This window comes from Rutidosis leptorrhynchoides, unplaced genomic scaffold (assembly GCF_046630445.1).
Source record: "Rutidosis leptorrhynchoides isolate AG116_Rl617_1_P2 unplaced genomic scaffold, CSIRO_AGI_Rlap_v1 contig304, whole genome shotgun sequence".
NCBI classification, from domain to species: Eukaryota; Viridiplantae; Streptophyta; class Magnoliopsida; order Asterales; family Asteraceae; genus Rutidosis; species Rutidosis leptorrhynchoides.
In genome coordinates this window covers 25,281-48,977 of record NW_027266548.1, presented here as the reverse complement: position 1 = coordinate 48,977, position 23,697 = coordinate 25,281, and the positions used below count along the sequence as shown (strand labels likewise).

The window sequence follows — 23,697 nt, the reverse complement described above, 5'->3', positions numbered from 1 at the left end:
ATCGACATTGGCTGCTTCTTCAAGACCTAAAAAATGAGTGCAATAATCTCTTATTTCAGTCCTTGAAAGCTCAAAAATCTTATTTTGACAATGGCACTAGCTACCCTTTAGTGTTATTGACTCGAGTCAACTTTTTTTTTTTTTCTTTTATTGGGTTTATTTTGAAAAAAAGTTGAGTTCTTTTTTTTTTGGCCGCTGAATAAAAAATGGCGGCAGAGACTATAACAGAGACGACCAAATCTCCATTACCAGAAGCAGAGAAGAAAAAAGAGCAAAGCTTGCCCTTTTATCAGCTATTCTCATTTGCAGACAAGTATGATTGGATGCTTATGATCTTTGGAAGCTTCGGAGCTATCATCCATGGCTCTTCAATGCCTGTCTTCTTCCTACTGTTTGGTGAAATGGTCAATGGCTTTGGCAAAAATCAAACTGATTTACACAAAATGACCCAGGAAGTATCCAAGGTAAATAAATACTAAAACCCAGTAAAAAAGTTTCAATTTTGATCATCTTCTTCCTCATTTATTACTTATCTCAGATCTAAAGATTCCTTTTTTTTTATTCATTAATGCAGTATGCTCTGTATTTCGTTTACCTTGGCCTCGTGGTTTGTGTATCATCCTATTGTGGTAAGTCTAAACTGTAATTCATTTATTATCAGCGTTTTTTCGGTTCAATTTTAAATCTTTTTTGTTTTGTATTGCGAATGGGATCACTACTGATCGGAGTCTCATCGGACGGCCGTGACTGAGTTTGAGAACTAACCCACGTGGTCCCATGGACTGTCTCATCTTTTTCTGCTCTTGTTCTATTTATTTAAAATTTCCTTACATTATACTATTGAACAAAACATAATCATAGATCGATCCCTCTCACATTTAATGCATCTAAATAGACCAGTAGTACTTTTCTCAAATATGTTTAAACATCATGTGTGTGTGCCCCTAATTTTTGTTTTTGTTTGGTAAGAAGTAATTTATTTACTGGACAGTTAAAAACATGTAATTATAGATTGTGATTCTTTTTTTTCACTACAGAGATTGCTTGTTGGATGTATTCTGGTGAGAGGCAAGTAAGCACACTAAGGAAGAAGTATCTAGAGGCAGTTTTGAAACAAGATGTTGGGTTTTTCGACACTGATGCAAGAACTGGTGATATTGTTTTTAGTGTCTCAACGGATACCCTTCTTGTACAAGATGCCATTAGTGAGAAGGTAAAATTTTCAAACCAAATTTGGAGCGTATTTAATTCTCTCACAATAGTTGTGCTAATAGAAATGAATTCTTTGGCTAGTGTTAGGTTTGCAAATTCCTCAATAGGGGTTTGTTGATATCCATTAATGCAATCCTGGCCCCAGAAAATGTTACCAAGTGTGACAATTTAGACTTGAACTGTTTTTTTTGAAAATCTGTTAGTGCAAGATAATAAGTTTATAAGGGTGATAATTGTGTGTTATTCATTTATGTTAGACTAAAGAATTCTTTAAATTTGATTTAGGTTGGGAACTTTATACATTATTTGTCAACATTTCTTGCTGGATTGGTGGTTGGTTTCGTGTCAGCATGGAAGTTAGCACTTCTTAGTGTTGCCGTAATACCGGGAATTGCTTTCGCCGGAGGCTTGTATGCATATACTCTGACTGGTCTCACCTCCAAGAGTCGTGAATCTTATGCAAATGCTGGAATTATTGCAGAGCAGGTGAATTTGGTGTAAATTTATTTTGAGATGTGTAAAATATAATTGGATTGCTTCATTTTGGCTGCCTTTTCTGAGTTCACGTTTATTTTTGATGATGATGAAAAAAGTTTGCATCTTGATATCATGTTAGTTTTTTGTGGGGCCTCTATTCAGCTTTAGAATATTTTGACAACTTTCTAAGCATTCTGTGCGTGAAATCATAGTGGGGCATGTGCAGGCTTCCATATGGCTAGATTTTCCTTATAACTGTATCTGTCGCACGTGCCTTGATGGAGACAAAAAGACGTTTTCATTTAGATAGAAAAATAGCTTCAAGTAATTGCAAAGGTTTTAAATTTGTTCAACTTTGACTGCCTTGGTAATTTATAATTTATCACAATAAATCCATTGACATTACTCTGATAATTCTACATTTTCAATGTTCAAACATTGCAGGCTATTGCTCAAGTTCGGACAGTTTATTCTTATGTTGGTGAGAGCAAGGCCTTGAGTTCCTATTCAGATGCAATACAAAACACCTTGCAGTTAGGTTACAAAGCCGGGATGGCTAAAGGTCTCGGTCTCGGTTGTACCTATGGAATTGCGTGCATGTCGTGGGCCCTCGTCTTCTGGTACGCCGGCGTTTTTATCAGGAATGGACAGACTGATGGAGGAAAAGCATTCACAGCCATCTTTTCTGCCATTGTTGGTGGAATGTAAGAATATACCATGCTCAAGCTTCTTCTTTTATTTTTTTCTCGAGCAATGTTTAAAGCTCTTTTTGTTGTGTTCATAGAATCAAGATTGTTTTGTTTATAGGAGTCTAGGCCAGTCATTTTCAAATCTGGGTGCATTTAGCAAAGGCAAAATAGCTGGATACAAATTAATGGAGATTATCAAGCAGAAGCCTTCCATAATTCAAGACCCTTCTGATGGAAAGTGCTTGACTGAGGTCAATGGCAACATAGAATTCAAAGATGTTACTTTCAGCTACCCTTCAAGGCCAGACGTTTTCATTTTCCGAAACTTCTCGATTTTCTTCCCTGCTGGAAAGACTGTAGCTGTTGTTGGTGGGAGTGGATCAGGGAAAAGCACAGTGGTTTCCTTGATTGAGAGATTCTATGATCCTAATCGAGGTAATTGCTAGCTAGGGGCCCTTTTTTTCAAAAATTGACTTGTTTAATTGATGGAGGCTTTAATGACACTTATTATTGACTAAGCAGGACAAGTTTTGCTGGATGATGTTGACATTAAGACTTTAGAGCTTAGATGGTTGCGTGACCAAATTGGATTGGTCAACCAAGAACCTGCACTTTTTGCCACCACCATACTTGAGAACATACTCTATGGAAAACCCGAAGCTACCATGGACGATGTTGAGGCCGCTGCTTCAGCTGCGAATGCACATAGCTTCATTACATTGCTCCCAAATGGTTATGATACTCAGGTTGGTTAAATTACAATCATTCTGAGTTCTTGACGAAAATGATCAGATTATTAAATCCTCACAGTATCTGAAATGTTGGCTTTTTGGGGTGAAATTTAGGTTGGTGAACGAGGAGTTCAACTGTCTGGTGGTCAAAAGCAAAGAATTGCAATTGCTAGGGCAATGTTGAAAAATCCTAAGATCTTACTTCTTGATGAAGCAACTAGTGCTCTTGATGCTGGCTCTGAAAGTATCGTTCAGGAAGCATTAGATCGTCTAATGGTTGGAAGAACCACAGTAGTTGTTGCTCATCGTCTCTCTACGATTAGAAATGTCGACTCGATTGCAGTTTTACAGCAAGGGCAAGTTGTCGAGACCGGAACCCATGAAGAGCTCATTTCTAAAGCAGGAGCTTATGCTTCTTTAATCAGATTCCAGGAAATGGTGAGAAATCGAGAATTCGCAAACCCCTCGACGCGAAGGACACGTTCAACACGTCTGAGCCATTCGCTTTCGACAAAGTCATTAAGCTTACGATCAGGTAGCTTACGGAACTTGAGCTACTCTTACAGTACCGGAGCTGATGGACGGATTGAGATGATTTCGAATGCCGAAACGGAAAAGAAGAATCCAGCACCTTCTGGATATTTCTTAAGGCTTCTAAAGCTAAATGCTCCTGAATGGCCTTATTCGATAATGGGCGTCGTAGGTTCTGTTCTCTCAGGATTTATCGGTCCTACGTTTGCAATAGTGATGAGCAACATGATTGAGGTTTTCTACTATACGAATTCTGCTTCAATGGAGAGGAAGACGAAAGAATACGTTTTTGTTTACATTGGAGCTGGTCTTTATGCCGTTGTTGCATATTTGATTCAGCATTACTTCTTTAGCATCATGGGAGAGAACCTCACTACAAGAGTAAGGAGGATGATGCTTGCAGGTACTTATTTTCTAACGTTATTGTGTGCTTATACTTAAAAAAAGAAAAAAGAGAGAATAATCAGTTTCTTTTTATAATTCTCATGATATTTTTAATGTTCCAGCAATTTTAAGAAATGAAGTTGGATGGTTTGACGAGGAAGAGCATAACTCAAGCCTTGTGGCAGCTCGATTGGCAACAGATGCTGCTGATGTGAAATCTGCCATTGCCGAGAGGATCTCTGTGATTTTGCAAAACATGACTTCATTGCTCACTTCATTCATAGTTGCGTTCATTGTTGAGTGGAGAGTTTCCCTTCTCATACTAGGAACCTTCCCTCTTCTAGTCCTTGCCAACTTTGCTCAGGTAAGCTCACATTTCCTTAATTTTTTTTTAAAAAAATGCATTAAATTATTTCAACTTCATTTATCCATTGTTTATTTTTTAAAAAAAGATGATGCTTCAATAAAAAATTCCTAGTTTTGAACCTGAAAGGTTGACCCAATCCTAAAATCCAGCTAGGGGCATATGGGTTGTTTCAACTATAAATATAGGGTTTATTTTTTCTTTCCCTTGGATCAATGTCACATTTTTTTGTAGTATCTGCTTTTGAGCTTCGGAATCTAACACATTATTAAAGGACAAAAGAATAAATAAAAAATGAATAGCATCATTACACAGGTTCACTGCACGTGCTCCCTCCAAGTCTGGTTCAAAAGGCCCCTCAGTCCCTCACAAAGACAATAAAATTACTCCCATTGAACATTATTCTAATATTTAAGCCTTATAAATAACAGTGTGACGATTAATTTAATCAAGATTCCACCAGTTTCTAATTTCTATGACACTTTGATTTGGCCTTCTCTTTTTATATTTCATTGCTGCCATCATAATCAAAGTTTCAACATGTCTAGTTTATATCACTCTCCTTTTGTTTATCAGTGGTGTCTGATACTTTTCAAAGGTTCTCTAATCTAGGTTCATTACTTTGGTTCTCGACCCGTGATTAATAATCCATATTAACCTTCACATAAAAGTAATTAAATAAAAGTAATCAACTTTCATATGAATGATAGAGAAGTGTCAGGGACAGTGTGTAGTGGCATAGCAGTGACTTTGAAAAATAAAAGGATTGTTATGCCCATAAAGAGTTGTTGGGAAATTGTTTTTCTAGTCTAGTACTAGTAGGCTTCAAAGTATTTGTGGGGTCCCAGAATCTGAGTTCGTTTTCAAAATACTAGCGCCGAGTCTTTTGGATTCTGTTGTATTGGAGCATTAACAGTGAAATAAGACTGATTGATTAACGACTACCTGCAAGAAATATGCAGAACATGTCTGTGAACAATGTCATTGTCCAAGATATTTAATCAAACTAGTATCATCTTGGCCTTTTCCTTTTAGGGTCCCTTTTTTTCCTGTGGTGAATGAATTCAGTTAGTGGCTTGTCAACTTAGAACAGTTTCAAGCTTAAAGTTGATTTTTTTAAGATCAAGATTTCATTTACATTATCTTCAGGATTTCAGGACCCATATAATCTTTTCCTTAACGATTTGACACTTCATGGATACAAGACATGGCCTTAAAACATGTAGCAATAATCATCTAGACCAAATAAGACTTGCTTTATTTCGATAATGACTGCTGTCTATTTTCATTTTGCAGCAACTCTCCCTGAAAGGATTTGCCGGAGATACGGCCAAGGCACATGCAAAGACGAGCATGATAGCCGGTGAAGGAGTGAGCAACATCCGTACAGTGGCAGCATTCAATGCACAAGACAAGATCCTCTCCCTCTTCTCCTACCACCTCCGTGTCCCTCAGATGCAAAGCCTCCGACGAAGCCTAACAGCCGGCTCGCTCTTCGGTCTCTCCCCAGCTTGCCCTATACGGCTCCGAAGCCCTCATTCTCTGGTACGGAGCCCACCTCGTCAGCAAAGGAGTCTCCACATTCTCCAAAGTGATCAAGGTCTTCGTAGTATTGGTCGTCCACAGCAAATTCAGTTGCGGAGACAGTTAGCCTGGCTCCCGAAATTATCAGAGGCGGTGAATCGGTCGGTTCGGTCTTCGCCATCCTGGACCGGTCCACCAGGATAGATCCTGATGATCCCGAGAGCGATCCTGTTGAAACCATCCGTGGGGATATTGAACTTAGACACGTAGATTTTGCATATCCATCCAGACCTGATGTTCAAGTATTCAAGGATTTCAACCTTAGGATCCGTGCTGGTCAAAGTCAAGCATTGGTTGGAGCTAGTGGGTCCGGAAAGAGTTCAGTTATCTCATTGATCGAACGATTCTACGATCCGTTAGTCGGAAAAGTTATGATCGACGGAAAGGATGTAAGGAGATTGAACTTGAAGTCGCTTAGGCTAAAAATCGGATTAGTCCAACAAGAACCAGCCCTCTTCGCCTCGAGCATCTTCGATAACATAGCTTACGGCAAAGAAGGCGCGACGGAAGCCGAAGTTATTGAAGCTGCTCGATCAGCTAATGTGCACGGATTCGTTAGCGCATTGCCTGACGGCTACAAAACACCGGTCGGCGAAAGAGGTGTTCAGCTCTCTGGTGGACAAAAACAGAGGATTGCTATTGCTAGAGCCGTGCTTAAGAACCCGACAATATTATTGCTCGACGAGGCGACAAGCGCACTCGATGCCGAATCAGAATGTGTCTTACAGGAAGCACTCGAAAGGCTAATGAGGGGACGGACCACTGTCCTTGTGGCTCATCGGTTGTCGACGATCAGAGGAGTGGATAGCATTGGAGTTGTCCAAGATGGAAGGATTGTTGAACAAGGGAGCCATGGCGAGTTAATTAGCCGACCGGAAGGAGCTTATTCTAGACTTTTGCAGCTACAACACCATCACATATGATTATGTTTCAGGGTCCCTTTTATTAACCTTTTGGGTTTTTTTTTTTTCAGTTTAATTTTTATTTTCCTCCTTTTTTCTGCTGAGGTGTAGATAATGAAAATGTGGAAAACTATCCTCCGAGGACTACTGCCCATTTCCATGGGGTTTAGCAGCTAGCTGTAATATTATTACTATTATCTAATTATTCATTTTCCTCATCTTTTTTATATATCTTGATTGCTTATATAAATTTTCTATTCTTTCCTAACAATTTAAAGAACATTGATAACATCTATCGTGTTTTGTCAATTTCCTTATCATTGTTAATTGCTCTAATTAAAATATTTTTGAGGGTGGCAATATGCCATATCAGGATTTCGTCCCTAATTAATTATCGTTTTTCGTAAAAAACGACAGTTAGTTAGGGACGGAGGTAATATTACAGAGAAAAAATCTGAAAAGCAACTATGCCTTGGATGATATCAACATCTATCTTTGTTGATATATGTTGTACTTCTTTCGTAATCTAATTCATGTGCTTAACTTGTCGATAAGTGTCATGCTATCTTGCTTTCCAGGAATTGAAGGCCCCACTCCCCCGTTTAAATTATAAGACAGGTAAACAGAAACAAAAGGCAATTTCATATATATCCACATCAACAACTAAATGGAAGAAAACACATCATATGAGGAATTATTGCAAATCATAGGATAAGAACTGGTGTATTTATTAGATGCCAAGCTTAAGTATGTTTCCAAAATGGGTATCATCCAAGCACAAGATATCCACACAATATTATACATCAGGACCCAAACTAAAGATGTTTTTTTTTTTTTTCTTTTTTTTTTTTTCCATTTAGTCCCATAGTTTTGAAAACAACTCTTTGGAAATTGATTTAAAATGACTTTAAAAACTTGAAACTATCCAGAGCTTGAGTATTTTGGCCTCGATCATACATTCATTTTTTTTTTTTAAGCTTTGAATCTACATTGTATTCATAGAACTAACTCCCGCTATTAATTTAGTATTTTATAAAAATATTACTAGACTTTATCTAGTCGGCTTTACCCCTTTATCAGAAAAAGAGTTTACTGCTTCTTCTATATATTCTACTTTGTCCAATTTGCATTAGAAAAGCTCCAACCTTTTTTTTCTTTATTCCACATGGATGTGGTTTCTATTACAAATTGAGATAGCAATGTATTATGCTCACTAAAAAGGGAATGTGTACTTGTTATATGTAAAAGGTTGTTGTAGCCTATAGCTAGCTAAGCAGCTTTTAAAAGTAAAGTATATTTTGGCTCGCCAGTTACCAATGTGATAACCTGATGAACTAAACGTGAAAGAAGCAATGTATAGCAGAAGACATGTCCGAGAAAAGAAGAAGAGGTCCGTCCTGATCAATGTGAAATTATTGGCCTTTAGAGGGAATGACATATAGTAGGGCCATGTTTGGCTCAGTGGACATTTACACGTTGCCTGCTTAGTACTTTGTACATGTTAGGGGAGTACTATTTTACCCTCACGATATATAGATCAACTTTTAATTCCTTCATGGCCATGTCCACATCGGTAAAACTAAATACTGTACACTACACTTTGTGTGCAGATCATGCACACCAGAGAGGGCAAAAAGACTAAAAACCTTTCAAATGACCCGAATATTCATAAATTGAAGGCATTGTTGACAAATCGCACACATCGTGTGCACATAAAATGATGTGCATTTAGCACGACTCTATGCTAGCTCATTGCGATCTTTTAACCATATACCATGCATCAATGTTCAATGAGTTCCCCTTAGGTTTAAGTTTACGTGATGATGTTTAAAGTTAAGAGATTTAGGACTCCTTAATTAGGCATACAAACAAGACATGGTTAGTTGATACGTTATTTGTTCATTCGTTTCGCATATGGTTATGGAACATCCGTTATTTTTTATCTTGTTATAGTATATTTTCAACAACATATTCAAATAAAAAATTAATAAAAACAACGTTTGAAGCATGCTTGAACAAAATATATTTCAGATGAAAAACAAACCGATCGATGCGCGTGTATAAAGTTTAAAACTAGACAAACACAAATGTACATATTTGTAATTAATGTATCTAGCATATTTTCATACTAGCCCGAAAGAATTTTCGGTGTCGATCGTCTGAATTAAAACGGAAATATGACGAATAAGGTCACTATATATATACTTCTTGTTGTATAAATGGAAAGAAAGAAAGACTATACAAAGTAACAACTTTGATCAAAAGAAGTAAATTCCAGTTTGTTATTTAATTTGTTTGTCACAAGTAGTGGTAAGTTTTCGCAAGTAAAATTTTATTTATTTCTTCACCAACTGACACACAAATGGCTTGAATACAGACAATTAATCATAGTTGCAGGAGAAAGGTACATGGTAACGTTAACACACATTATAGTCAGAAAATTAAACAGAAATCACATGATGGTATAGAGTGAAAACTACAGGGAATGGACTAGTCGACCTCAGAATGAAATTTTTCTTAGTCCTCTCGTGAGAATTTAGTGTTAGATTCTCTCCTTTCCTTCCTTCTTCCTCCATAAATATCATGTCTCTACTCTTTGTCTTCTTCTTGTTCTAGTTGGACTTGAGTCCACAATTGTGTAACTGAAGAGTTCTAGCTGTACTACTGAATCTGATCCTGATGATGAATGATGAAACTGTACTAATACCTCCAACCCTAAATTATTACTTTACTCTGTATTATTTTCCTTCCAGGACGTTGTACAATATTTAATTTTGTTTTGTTTCCCCAAATTGAGCTGACCTGACCTGACCACTTCTGATTTTTAGGCAATGATTTTCGTGATACTTGGAATTCGATTCATTGCCAACAACACAAAAAAAGCTTTGTTTTACTGTAGTGGGCCTCTGTATGATGGAATCTAAATTCCGATCATAGTCGATCAGATATGAATATAAATATATAATGCATTTTCATTTCACCAAAATTGCTGGTCTGCTTTATGTGTCCATTGGGCTCTCTATGGAGCCCAAATGAATGTAAAGTTAGGCCCAAGTAAATATTTTGGCAGCCCATTAGGCCCAGTTGGTTATGTACTATATTTTTGGTTTGAAATTAGAAATATAGTCTACAAACAAATCGATTAAAAAGTCCACTGTCTGAGGCCCACGAAAACAAGCAAACGAACACGTCCATCCCAAATCCCAACGCACATTGTATGTTAATCTATCAAGTTTCTTTCGAAAACCCCCGTGTTGATTGGTGTTGGATGGCGAAGGGCAACTCGTACTATAAGAAATTATATTTGTCCAAACTTTATATTTTTATTTACTATATACATATGAAGTTGTAGTCTAATAGTTAAAACACCGTCTTTCTTGCAAAAAGGTGTGGAAAAAGTTAAAATTCGGTTCTCTATACAAAAAAACCTCTACTTATTGTGACTTATAATGTATCGCTCCATATATTTTTTTTCGAGGGTATATGGTGTAGAGCATATGCCGACGACTATGCTACTTAGACCGAAAAGTAAAAGCCCGAACATGCAAGTTAATTATTTTGAGAAAAATCAATCAATCATAACTTTTGATTCGATTATCGAATTGAATCTTAAATAAAAAATTAATTTTGAAAATTCTCTCAATTATTTTAAGTTTTTGTTCAAAGAAACTCATTATAAGATTGCATCAGTATATTCGCGCCATATATATACACATCCATAAAGGTGATAATGTCATGAAAAATGAAACCCTTAGCTTAATGAGGGGCTGAAAATTCGGTTGTCAATTAATTGGTCAAAACATGAATGATGCATATATTATATCTCCATGCAACGGCAAGAGAGAGAATTCCCTTTAATCGTGGATAAAGTCGGTAACTAACAAATCAACCTTGATGGATGCAAATATGTTCGGATCGATGAACAGTCGAGCTATATATATGCCTATATATATTTTCAACCATTAAAAAGGAATTGTCTCTCCTCCATGAGATCTTCTGTCGGCTCTAAAGTAGTGTTTCCGTTTACTTTTGACTGCCACTATTTTCTTTTCCAAATTGATCAATGATCCCCATTATAATAATTAGTATGCAATTTACGTTAATGTATTTGATTAGCTAGGCATCTTAATTAAAGCACATATGCCCTAAAATGGTCATAAAAGGTTCGATCAATGTTCTTTTTGGCTTTCTTTTCGAATAGGATTTTTTTCCCCTTTTATTCAGCTCCTTAACCTTCGGCTAATTGTTTAAAGAGTTGTTGATCTCAAATCAACTGTTTTCTGGTCGTTAGGCATGCATGCCATGTCACGCTTTTTAGTAGAAACATGAAAAGAGTACTACGTACCGACCCAGAAACCAAAATTTGAAGCGGACCGGAAACACAATTTCATGCTTAGATTAAAATTTCAATATCATCGGTCGTTTATTTTGGTAGTTAATTATATGTTATTTTGTTGTTATTGTACAATGTGTTAAAATACAGTCTATTTTAACAATAATAAAATAAAAATAGCAGGCAGAATAAAGAAAGCAAACGACACGCAATATTTTTATTGGTTCGGAGTCAGAATAACTCTTATATCCACGGGATTTCGTCCAAAAACTGCTTTACTATTACCGAGATTATAAATACAACATGAAATTTCTCTTAACCAGTCCTCGACTTATTTCACCACCTGCTTTCCAACCCCTAGTAAAACAAACTCTACTTTTTTGACTGATAGTATTAGGAATTTCCCTAGTTAGTCCGCAACTAACTACACATACACCCATAGCCTAAGTAGAGTCTACTACAACCAAACCGATTGTAGGATCTCTTTTTAAAGAAGATTAACTCTCTGCTTATCAATGTTCCAGTAGCAGGTACTATAACCAATCCCCAGATTATAGTAGTGGTTTACACTTTTATATGAGTCTTTATAAGTAGATAAATAAGTGTAGATTTTACAGACCTATGAAACTTTAAGCAAGATGATCTAAAATACTTCGATGAAGTTCTTCGGTAGACGACGTTGGATCTTCTTGCAGTGTGACGCGTAAACAGTAACTGGATGAACAGTATGTACGTGAACAGTGCAGCGCGCGTGAACAGTGTTCGAGCGAACCGTGTTAAGAAATTTTCCTGCCGAGTTACTTCTTTATATAGACACAGAGATAGAAGTTCAAGTTGATTGAGTTGTTATGTTGTATCCAAACTCATCAACTTGATTTCTTTTCTTTCTAAGTGAATAAATCTGCCTAAAAGATAATACAAAAATCAGATAACTACTTGACTTGAATTTAATCAGATAGAATTCGGATGAGACTAGTCTTCATAGTGAACCAGTTCCTCCAATTGCTGCAATAATCGAGTCAAGCATGCCAATTGAATTAAATCGAACCAGATCGGTTTATTTCTGTTACAAATTTATTCAGTTTCCAAATTATGTCCTACAAGTCAGTGAATCCGTCTGTTGGACAGAATGTCCGTACCTTTAAAAATTAATAATTTAAATATATCATATAAAAATTATATAATAATTATTTATATTAAAAATTATTAAATTTGTGTCAAATATTATATAAAATGTATTATTTTAACTCTATATCAATTATAATTATTTTGATTTTATTTCAAAATCTAGAATCCTAAAATTAAAAATTTAAACATAGAAAAAAATTAAAATTATATATAAAGATTTAATTTCATAATAAAATTTAAAATTATACCTAATAAATTTGGTTGTTCTTATTATTTGAAAAATAATATATGTCCATTTTAATTAAAAATAGAAAAAAATATAGTGGATTTTTATTAGAAATAATAATTTAATAAAAAATTAGAAAAAAATAATATATATTATATTTTGATTATGAATAATTTTTTTAATAATATGCACGTTTGATTAGGGAAAAAGAAGATATACCTATTTAGAAATAGGAAAAAGGATTATAATGAATTTAATTTAGGAAAAATTATTAATTGTTTGAAAAATAAGATACGCCCATTTAATTAAGAATAGGAAAAAAAATATAGAAGAATTTTATTTGAAATAATTTAATAAAAAATTAGAAAAAAATAATATATATTATAATTTGATTAGGAATAATTTTTTAAAAAATATGCTCGTTTGAATAGGAAAAAAGAAGATATGACCGTTTTATTAGGAATAAGAAAAAAAAATATAATGAATTTTAATTAGGAAAAATTTTTTAATAAGAAAATTATATATATAGTGTATTATAAATTTATTAGGAATATATTTTTTTTAAAATAATAGATAGGAAATTAATTATGAATAAAATTATTATATTAGAAAAAAGTAATAGGTAAAATTTTATTTGGAATTATTATATTTTTAGTGTGTTTTAATTTCCTAATTAGAATAGGAAAAAAAAATAATATTATTGACTTAAAAATTGTAATTTGAAACCAAATTAAATTCAAAATTTTAAAATACATGTATCAAATTATTATCATCAATAAAACGTCATGTGTCGAATTTTGATTTGACAATAAAATTTGCAATTGAATTTACAATTAAGTTTGCAATTGGAACAATTTAAAATTGAAAAAGTCATGCTGTTGTCTATACTAGTCAGTGGACCCATCCGTTGGACGGAAAGTCTGAACATTTAATAATAAATAATTTAAATATATATTAAAAAAATTATATAATAATTATTTGCATTAAACATTATTAAATTTATGTCAAATATTATATCAAAAAGAAATTATTTTAACTTTAAATCAATTAGAATTATTTTGATTTTATTTCAAAATCTACAATCCTATTAGAATTAAAAATTTATTTTATTTGAAAAATAATATATGTCCGTTTTAATTAATAATAGGAAAAAAATATAGCAGATTTTTATTAGGAATAATAGTCTAATAAAAGAATTGAAAAAAAAGTAATATATATTTTAATTTGATTAGGAATAATTTTTCTTAGCAATATGCCCATTTGAATAGAAAAAAAAAAGAAGATGTGCCGTTTTAATTAGGAATAGAAAAAAATAATATAATAGATTTTAATTAGGAAAAATTTTGAAATAAAAAAATTAGAAAAAAATATAGTGTATTATAATTTTATTAGAAATAAGTTTTGATTTTCTAATTAGAATAGAAAAAATCATAGATTTAAAATTATAATTTGAAATGTAATTAAACTCAAAGTTCTAAATTAAGAATATAGTTTAATAAAAAAGTTTAAAAAAAATAATATATATTATTATTTGATTAAGAATAATTTTTTTAACAATATGTCCGTTTGAATAGGAAAAAAAGAAAATGTGCCTATTTTAATTTTGAATAGAAAAAAAATATAATGAACTTTTATTAGAAAAAACTGTTTAACAAAAAAAATAGAAAAAATATAGTGTATTATAATTATATTATGATTTTTTGATTGAAAATTGATTAGGAATAAACCTATTATATTAAGAAAAATTAATTGGTAGAATTATTAGGAATCATTATGTTTTTATTGTATTTTGAGTTTCTAATTAGAAAAGGAATAAAATAATATCATTGATTTAAAATTGTAACTTGAAACCTAATTAAACTCAAAGTTCTTATATACACGTGTCAAATTACTATTTGTGAATAAAACGACATGTGTCGGATGTTGATTTGACAATAAAATTTATAATTGAATTGTAATTGAGACAAATTGAAAAAGTCTTTCTATTGTCTATAAGATATAAGATAAGATAAGATACTGCCTTGAGTTATACAACTTCTGTCCCATAACAGATACAAATTTTTACATGCAATTTGCATTAAAAATTTTGTATCTCTTTTGAGATGGAGGTAGTATTAATTAACATCTACTCCCTCTATATTAAAATATATGATATTTTATATTCATATATAGATTCATCTAAATAGATATAAATCTGGTGAAGGTTATTTATTAAATATTCGTTCATATGCCAATTAAGATGTACGGTCCAATGATTAGACATTTTTTTTCTCTTAAAAATATGTATTCGACTGTAGGGAGGAGCAGACTTAAGTGGATAGTTTGTATTAAGATTTAGTAAAAAACATACTTGTCCATATGAAAAAATATATATATTGATACAAATATAATATATTACTATATCCATTTTATTCAACCCTCGAGCAGTTTCAGATTTTACTTGCGAAGAAATTAAGTAGTAGATGCGGAAAGACAACATGAATTAAATGTCGGGCCACAAAAGTACTTTTGACATTGTAAGTTAACCCACAAGCAAATCAAATTGAGGATTGTGGCTGTCGGCTGTTGGCATATAACTTCAAAACTCGTTCTACCTTTCCATCAACTACAATTAGTACCCACTAATTTGTTATATTTGTTTAGGGAGAAAAAAAAAAAACGACTCGAAGCATGATCATGCATGAATGCTAATTAGAATCTGTGTCTTATAGATATCATGTGCTTATGAAGTAGAATCTTTACTTACTGATGAAAGCCTCAAGGGAGCTTGAAAAGACTCAGAACTTAACTAACAATAATATGAATTGACCATATATATGTATAGCGTTTCACGGGACACGTACGGATATATCAACTATTTGATATTTTGATTCAAAGAAGAGATCAAATAAAATTTTGCTAGAAATTAAGTAATTCAAGGACTACCTCAAGTCCCCAATGCCGGTGAGACGTAAGCTTCTCGTCCCAGGAAGAACAAAAACGGGAAAAACAGAGAAGTTTGGGCTAAAAAAATCATAGATTCTAGAGGCCAACTTGATGATTCTAACCTCCATTGTATTGATTTGATGAATATATGCTATTATGTTCTCGATTTTTGATAATCCTCAATCTAATTTTTGGTAAAGATGATTTCAGTTTTTCTCTCAAAACGCCAAATCAACAAAAGGAATAAAACTGTCGCATATGAGGATACTCGGAGAGCCAAAAAAATAAAAGGAATAAAAACTGAAAAAAATAAGATCTTGAAATTTTTGCATTCATGGTTATTTTCTTTGCAGCTTACAATATTTTTATCGTATGGCTTCTTCGCTAGGTAGGTAACGCTCAACAAGAATAATTTGGAGACGATCTCAGGTAGAGTCGGGTCTCGTGGACAAAATCAAAGCCTGTGCATAATCGGATGAGAGTTACAAGAAGTTGGTTGAACGTGTCAAAGACGGGACAACAAGTAAGTATTTATTGGATTGAGAACGGGATCCTCTATTCATGAATCATCTAAACCATTTAATAAAACAAGCAATATTTCGTACGTGTTGTGTGACCTCTCTCTTAGGTAGTTGTGGAGTTACTTACCGTGACATCCAACATCATTTAACAAAACAAACAATATTCTTAATTGAAACAATATGAATATATATGAGAGATCCTTAACTAAGATTAATTAACTAAATTAAACTAAGCATATCAAATTTTGAGTTGCTTTGTAGAATTATTGGCTTGCATGCATGGAAGAACAAAAGGGGGTCCTGGAAACAAATGGGGCATTATAGGGGAGGCGGGGTATACAAATTTCTAGTAACACGTGATAGTGTGTTAGACAAAAGCATGGGAATCTCATATCTCCTGATCTCCTCATGATCTATATTTTTTTATTCTATAATAATTTATATGGTGTACTAGACCAACACATGACACGTGTCATGTCGTGTGTGCCAGGGAAATGAGCATGTGAGAAGAGCATTTGACAATCAAGGTTTTGCTACTCTCACGTAGTTGTGTCTCATGACAAGGAAGAAAAAACCAATTTCTATAAAGATAGTGATTAGAACATCTTAGAATCTTGTAAATACTAGTGTGTATCTATACCTCATCTCGAAATAGATTTATTTCCTATATTCTTATATATATATGTTTGTTTTATGCTATTTTTATTATATAATACGTTGGGAAAATTTGTAATGATGAGCAGTTTCGTACGTATAATATATACTACTTCCGTCCTAATTAAATGTCATATTTTTTATATATTTTATATAAAAAATATAACAGTTAATTAGACACGAAAAGATATGAATATTTCTCAAAATTTATGTAAATGCTAGCTCATCTTGACGTCGACCAACAAAGAACGTCGACACATAAATTACTTGGTCTCGTCAAGAAGACAACAACAGTGGGAGGCGAAAAATTTTGTATCATCATTCATAAGTAGTTGAACTTTGTACATTATTGGCACACTAGTGTTTATATATATATATATATATATATATATTAAGGAACGGATTTAACGAAAAGTTAGTGCTAACTTTTGGAAAAAAAGAAAAAAAAATTATATATAATAATTGATATAAAATTTTTAAAAATTATACGTGAGCACCATTTTATATACTATATTTTTATTTCTGCCTCACTAATCAAATTTAAATTTTCTAGATTCGTCCTATATGTGCAAATACTATCTGTTTCAATATATTTGTTAATTTTTATGTATAAATTGTATAGTAAAATTGACAATTATTTTGAAACGAAAATTAAAAAAGTAAGAATATTCGTTCATTTTTATATTCAACAATCAACATGATTTATATTTCAATAAAATTTGTTGTATACTATATATTAACCCGATAACAGAGGTGAGGTAAACCCTAAAAAAGTTCAAAAAAAAGGTAAGGTAAACTGTACCCTAATGAAAAATTTTAGGCGTTAGTAATTGCTTTAGTTTGTTTGTCTGCAATAATTTTCAGCCTACTAATCCGATTCGATATTCAAAATTTATTTTTGATATTCATACAAGACGTCGCCGTCCCCAACCCGGCCACTACCTATATATGTTATTCTCGTTGGCCCTGACATATGCACACCTAGGAAGGTGATGAACATTTAATATATCCAAGTCCTCGTGCGAACGTGTCGAGATGCGATTGGATGATGGAAATCCATCGAAGTGTGGTTGGAGGGGATTTTTGTCCAACGATCGATCACATGGTAATGCATGTTGTCATGTTGATACATACACGTGAAGGCCCAGTTTGTTGGCTCAAAAGCAAACATACATTTCTTTAAGACCACTTGAGAGAGATCCCAACGTACATATGTAGGAGCGAGAGCATGACCTCACATCAAAATATTACTCTAGAATTAGTTAGAATATATCGGAGAAGTTGAATAGTAGTCCGAAATCGTCAGTTTCAAAGTTTACGGTTCCTAAAGCTTCGTGATTCGTGTGCCGACAGGTGGAACGAAAAATTAATCTCACGACTGTTAGATAAAAAGATGTCCGGAGAGAACTAAAATAAAATGTTTATTGATTTTTGCGGTTTTCAATTTATTGTTATATAATATATATTTACTCTCAAAATACACGATATTTTTTTGAAAGTCCACATAGATTAATGAAAGGAAGCAAAGATAAAATTTTTATTTTACTAAATTAACCACTACGAATTTATACATGCTATGCCAGAAAATTTGGTATTCAACATAACTTTGATCAATTTTTAGCATGGGACTCGATTGATGTTTGGCCTAAAATAATTTCGAATGCGTTCGTTTAGATAAACATGATGTATTCACTTAGGAAGTTGGTTCTATTTTCCACCAATAATTATGTGTTCCATTGAATTAGATAATTAATTGACAAAAGAAATATATCATATACAGGACAAAATAGAAAGAAAAAAAAAAATCATTATTATCATAAATTATTAAACATATAATATATTTTGATATAAAAAAAATGTCAACAAAATAGGTCTAAAATATTTTTGAACTTAAAAATATATATTTTTATATTAATTGGAAAAAACATACAAAAGGGAGTTACAGTTACAGTTATTTTGATATCAGTCGCTTCATCCACTGTGTGGTGATCAAGACATTACCTCAATCTAGACCTTGTGGTGAAGGCAATCTTTAGTAAATTTAATGTTTGATGACTATAAATATAATCCATATTTTTTAAGAAAATTCATAGTAATCCCTAAATGAAATATGTTACCAGAAGACTAGAATCCTTATTAGACGTATGAAATTGATATTCTCTCAACATTTTTTCTTAATGAAATCTGATATTAATCATACTCTCTCCTTTAAAGAGTGCACAGTAATATATACCATTAGCCCGTTCTTTTTCGTTTTATCTCGAATTATTTCGTTATACATTTAATTCATTTTAATTTAAAATATATTTTAAATCATATCACTTAATCATAATTAAATAAATTATATTTTATATCCTTAACTATTTTTATAAATTTTAATAATAATATAATATATATTTAACCATACAATAATATGACAGATTGTGATGAACCGATCTCCACAGCAAGAGAGACAGCACAAACACAATTCAAAAATAATTAGACTAGTTTTAATGACTTGCGGTTAAAAAAAATTCAATCTACAAAAACTAAATCGATGGTCTTTGCTTCCATGACATAGATTTGATGATGAAATACAGAAACAGGACTATCTCATTTGTGTTTAAAGGTGGATGATCCTAATAAAGCTAAGGTTGGGTCGATTTTAGTTGTTCGTAAGTACCAAATGCAGAAAATAAGCTTTTGAAACTGTAAAAATGGTGATAAACTCGAATGTTTCTTCTCTGATTTTCATTCACAGCTCATAAAGAGTAAATTTTAAATTTAAGGACTTTATATATTAGTCTATCATAAATCTAGACGTCATAAAACATGAATTATAATTTTTTAGAAAATGAAAAATGTTGACTGTAAAACTGAAAAAAACAGAATTTACTTTTGGAACCACTTTGCTGATATGCTGCCACATAGTTCGGTTTCGCTCGGTTTTCTTGGCCACTACTCATTTTCAAAACTTTAATCCTTCAGTTGAGTAGAATGGTAACTTGTAACTGTAAAATTCCTTCTTCTTCAAAATCAGTTGATCAATTTTCAAAATACTTCAAAATATTCACTTTGGAGATGACTTCTGTCTCAGGCATGATCAATGATGTCTACCATTGCAGAAAGCTTCTAAATACTCTAACAAATGATTCTACATCTTCACTTCTTCACTAACTTAACTAGAAATTAAAATGACTATTGGACTTGTTGAATTGTAAACTGAACTAAACTAAGGCAATGATCATTCTCTTCTTCTTATGCTGAAAACTTGCAGATTCCTTCTCTACTATTTTTAAATGCATAATGTAGTTTCATTGAATCGAAAGGAACAAGAAATCTATGTAGCATACAAAATCCCCAATTTCTAGCAGTAAATTTAAGAACACAACTGATCGAGCTTGCAGATTATTCATTACTTAGTAATTGATGAAATTGACTTAACCATTCGATTCGCCGCATCTAGTATAATGAATCTAGAATTTTGAATCGATTGTTTTGATCAACTGCAGCAAAAGGACTACTAAATCCTAATTTTTATTCTGGGACAAGCTAAAAAGAAAAGTTTTAAGTTACTGTAATATTGCCATAAACGGAAATCCTAACCTTCAAATTGGACATTTTGATTATGGGAAATGTAGATGAATTGCTCTTAGAGTTATTGTAGCCGACAACTTCCCTGAGCATTTTGGTATGTCGCTTGAGCTCCGACTGGTCGTTGATCGCTCCGCAGATTGTCAATTGCATTTTCAATCGACGAATTTCTAGAGATGTCTTCAGCATCCTTCAGATTTCTACGAGTGACACCAAGATCCTCATATTCTTTACAATGTGCACTTGAGTCCAATCCTGCAACAGTACTCTTTTTCTTCACTGCATTGCTTGAATCAATCTTGAGCCCATCTCCGGCGGCCAGTTTCAGACCGGACTGCTTGAACTTCATTTTAAACACTTATAAGAATGTTTTTGCAGCAATTTTACTTAAAACAATTCCTTGATTTTCATTCTTTATCTTTCCAAACTTTATTTTGATTGCATTGTTTTTTTTCTTCCTCTTCTATTCAATCCTAACATTCATTAGACTTTCCACAACATCTTGGATTGTTGGCCTCACGAAACAAGCCAACTCAACATAATCATCTATCTCTTACTTACACTACAACTTTGAATATTATTACTTCAGCCACCCATTTATCTCATTTAATCATTTAAAAATACAAAAAAAGACAATCGAGACAAAACGAAATAAAAATCAGACCTTTATTTGTGAGCACAAATATTACATATATGTATATTTAAAATCTAACCAATAAATTTGACTGCAAATTATACCGGTCCATTTTACACATATATTTTATAACCTAATCCATCAATTGGAGTATATCTTGGATGCATGGGTCTAATATCGACTCTCTCTCCCACTCTCTCTCATTATAAATCAAGGCTCCGTTCACTTGTTGTTTCTATCCAATTTTTCTTCTTCTTCTTCTATATATTATCCAAAATCACTGTCTTAGAGTAGTCTCTCTCCCTCTGTGCCCTTTAATTTGTGTAGTGGTCCAAACCTTTTCTCTTATCACTTTCCCCAATTGAGAGCCTTTCTTTTTCCTTGCCTTTTCCTTTGTTTCCTTTCTGTTTACACATATAATAGAAAGAAGTTATTGTCAGTTGTCAAACGCCAAAATTAATACATAAGGATATTTTTAATTTCTTCCTTCTTCTTCTTTGGCTTTTGAAACTGACATTGTCGTCAAAAGTTAAAAGAGTATGTCTAGCAGAAGGTCGAGGAGACAACAGTCAAATACTAGTTCAAGTATCAGTGATGACCAGGTCATACAACTTGTCTCTAAGTTACGCCAACTTCTTCCTGAGATTCAAACTAGGCGCTCTAATAAGGTACTTAACTAACATAATTCTCCATTTTCTCTTTTTTTATTAATTCAATTGTCTTTGTGTCCATGTGTTTCTAATTTACATAATATATAATATAAATTATAAAGAAAGAGGTTCTTATTAATTACTTTATTTGTATGTTTGTTTTGTGTCTTCATTTCAAATATATATTATCAAAATGGTGTTTTTTTATCATATTTTAATTAAGAATATTTAAAGACGGAATATATTTCAGATACAAAATGAATACGCTTTAGTTTTCGTTTGGCAGTTGGTGGGTAGTACTTTTAATATAATTTTTATATATTATTAGTTTTAGTTTCATCGAACCATTACATGAATTATGAGAAAAAATCATGGGTGCTCAAAAGTAGTCTTTAAGAGATGAACATGCAAATATATATTTTGGGAGTATCATTTTCGGGACTATTAATCCAAATTAATTAAAAAAAAATCAAGCACACACAATTTTCGAAAATATCATTTCTAAATTTTACTTAAAAATGTCTAATCATTTAATTAAATTAATTGTCCTGAATATGACATATTTTAAAAAAGGTAAATTTGTTTATCTCGTCCAAAAAATCTTTATTTTATATCCATCTTTTAAAATTAATATGTATTTTTATAATTTCCACGAGAAACCATAACTAGCAAATAGCAATAGCTTATCAAAACAATGTTAAATGTCCGTAGTTTAACTTTAAGAGTCCCAATATCATATCGAAATTGAGAATTTTTCTCTATAAACGTGTGTTAAATTAGTTTGAGAATATGGTGCAACTCTTAGATGCATGTAATACGTGATTGGTCATTATCTCATTTGAGATTTCTGAATTCAAGATATTTATCAGACAGTACCTTTTATTAGAATATATAATTGACTTATGATTTGCAATATTTGGTTTGTTTGAAGGCATCAGCTTCAAAGGTACTACAAGAGACATGCAATTACATAAGAAACTTGCACAGAGAGGTGGATGACTTGAGTGATCGATTATCTCAGTTGTTGGCCACCATTGATGCTGATAGTGCAGAGGCCGCCATTATTAGGAGTTTAATTATGTGACAGATCGAACCATATATATATATATATATATATATTAATTAAGTAGCTTCTAACCAACTTTAATTTGGTCCTTATATATAGACAGATCAAATTAACAAAAAGTTGGAACTTTCCTTTTCTCGTTCCTTTTTCCTCTTCAGATAATGTTTAATTTGAGTCATGTAACTAATTACTACCATAGTATCATTCTTTTCGTATCAAAATACATGATATTTTTTTTATAAATTTTTATAAAAAAAAAATTATATGTTTTGAGATGAAAATAGTAAGTATCTTATAAGAAAATAAAAGAACTTGCACTAGCAAATCCTCCATCTAATGGTTTTATGTAATCTCTAATTATCTAATTAATTTATCGACTTCTTCATGAATTAATGTCTCTCTTCATTAATTAATACTCCTTAATTAATGAATTGGCCCGACCAAGCTTCCTGATTTGAGATAACACCTTCTTAAGTTTATATGGCCAATAAAAAGTTATTCGAAAATTTCTGTATCGAGAAAAGAGTTTCGTAGTTTTTTGTATCGAAATTTTTTTATTTAAAGGAGCCTGTATTCGTTTTGTTTGTTTTTTTTATGTTGTTTATATGTTCATTAAAGATTAGACAAATGTCTTAATTCATGTCCACATTAGATTGATTTCACGACGTAATTAATTTGATTGAATCAAAATAAAATTAAAGTGAACCTAAATTAATTTACAGCCATGGAAGTCTGGTTTATAGTCGTCCTCTCCATCTCCAATCTCCATACCTGTCTTCCTGAAAGCCACTGTCAACCACCTCTTTCCTCCCCATAAGCACAAGCTTCCGCCGGGACCTCTCACTTTCCCCATCATCGGAAGCATCACATGGCTTCGTACATCCTTTTCCGATTTCGAAACTAACCATCCGCTCTCTCGTCTCCAAGCTCGGACCAGTGGTCTCTATTAACATCGGAAACCGCCCATCGATTTTCATAGCCGATAGATCAATTGCCCATCAAGCTCTAGTTCAAAACGGCGCTGTCTTCGTCGGCGGACCTCCTGCTCTTCCTATCAGTCAAATCACGACCTCCGATCAACGGAACATCACCTCCGTCTCATACGGTCTGACG

At 32.6% G+C, this 23,697-nt stretch overlaps 2 protein-coding genes across 2 annotated transcripts; both read left to right on the top strand.

Moving 5' to 3' along the window:
- Window positions 1-206: 206 nt before the first annotated feature.
- On the top strand, window positions 207-6,895 carry LOC139882754 (ABC transporter B family member 19-like). Its single transcript, XM_071867031.1, is given in 12 exon segments — window positions 207-464; window positions 575-629; window positions 1,038-1,213; window positions 1,498-1,698; window positions 2,134-2,393; window positions 2,497-2,813; window positions 2,901-3,124; window positions 3,224-4,043; window positions 4,147-4,388; window positions 5,685-5,894; window positions 5,896-6,009; window positions 6,011-6,895. Coding segments are annotated over 12 exon segments (3,762 nt in total).
- A 14,512-nt stretch (window positions 6,896-21,407) lies between these two features.
- Window positions 21,408-22,602, top strand: LOC139882751 (transcription factor PRE6-like). The gene is made up of 2 exons (XM_071867027.1): window positions 21,408-21,536; window positions 22,450-22,602. Exons 1-2 carry the CDS (start codon window positions 21,408-21,410, stop codon window positions 22,600-22,602), a joined length of 282 nt encoding a protein of 93 aa, XP_071723128.1.
- The last annotated feature ends 1,095 nt before the right edge of the window (window positions 22,603-23,697 follow it).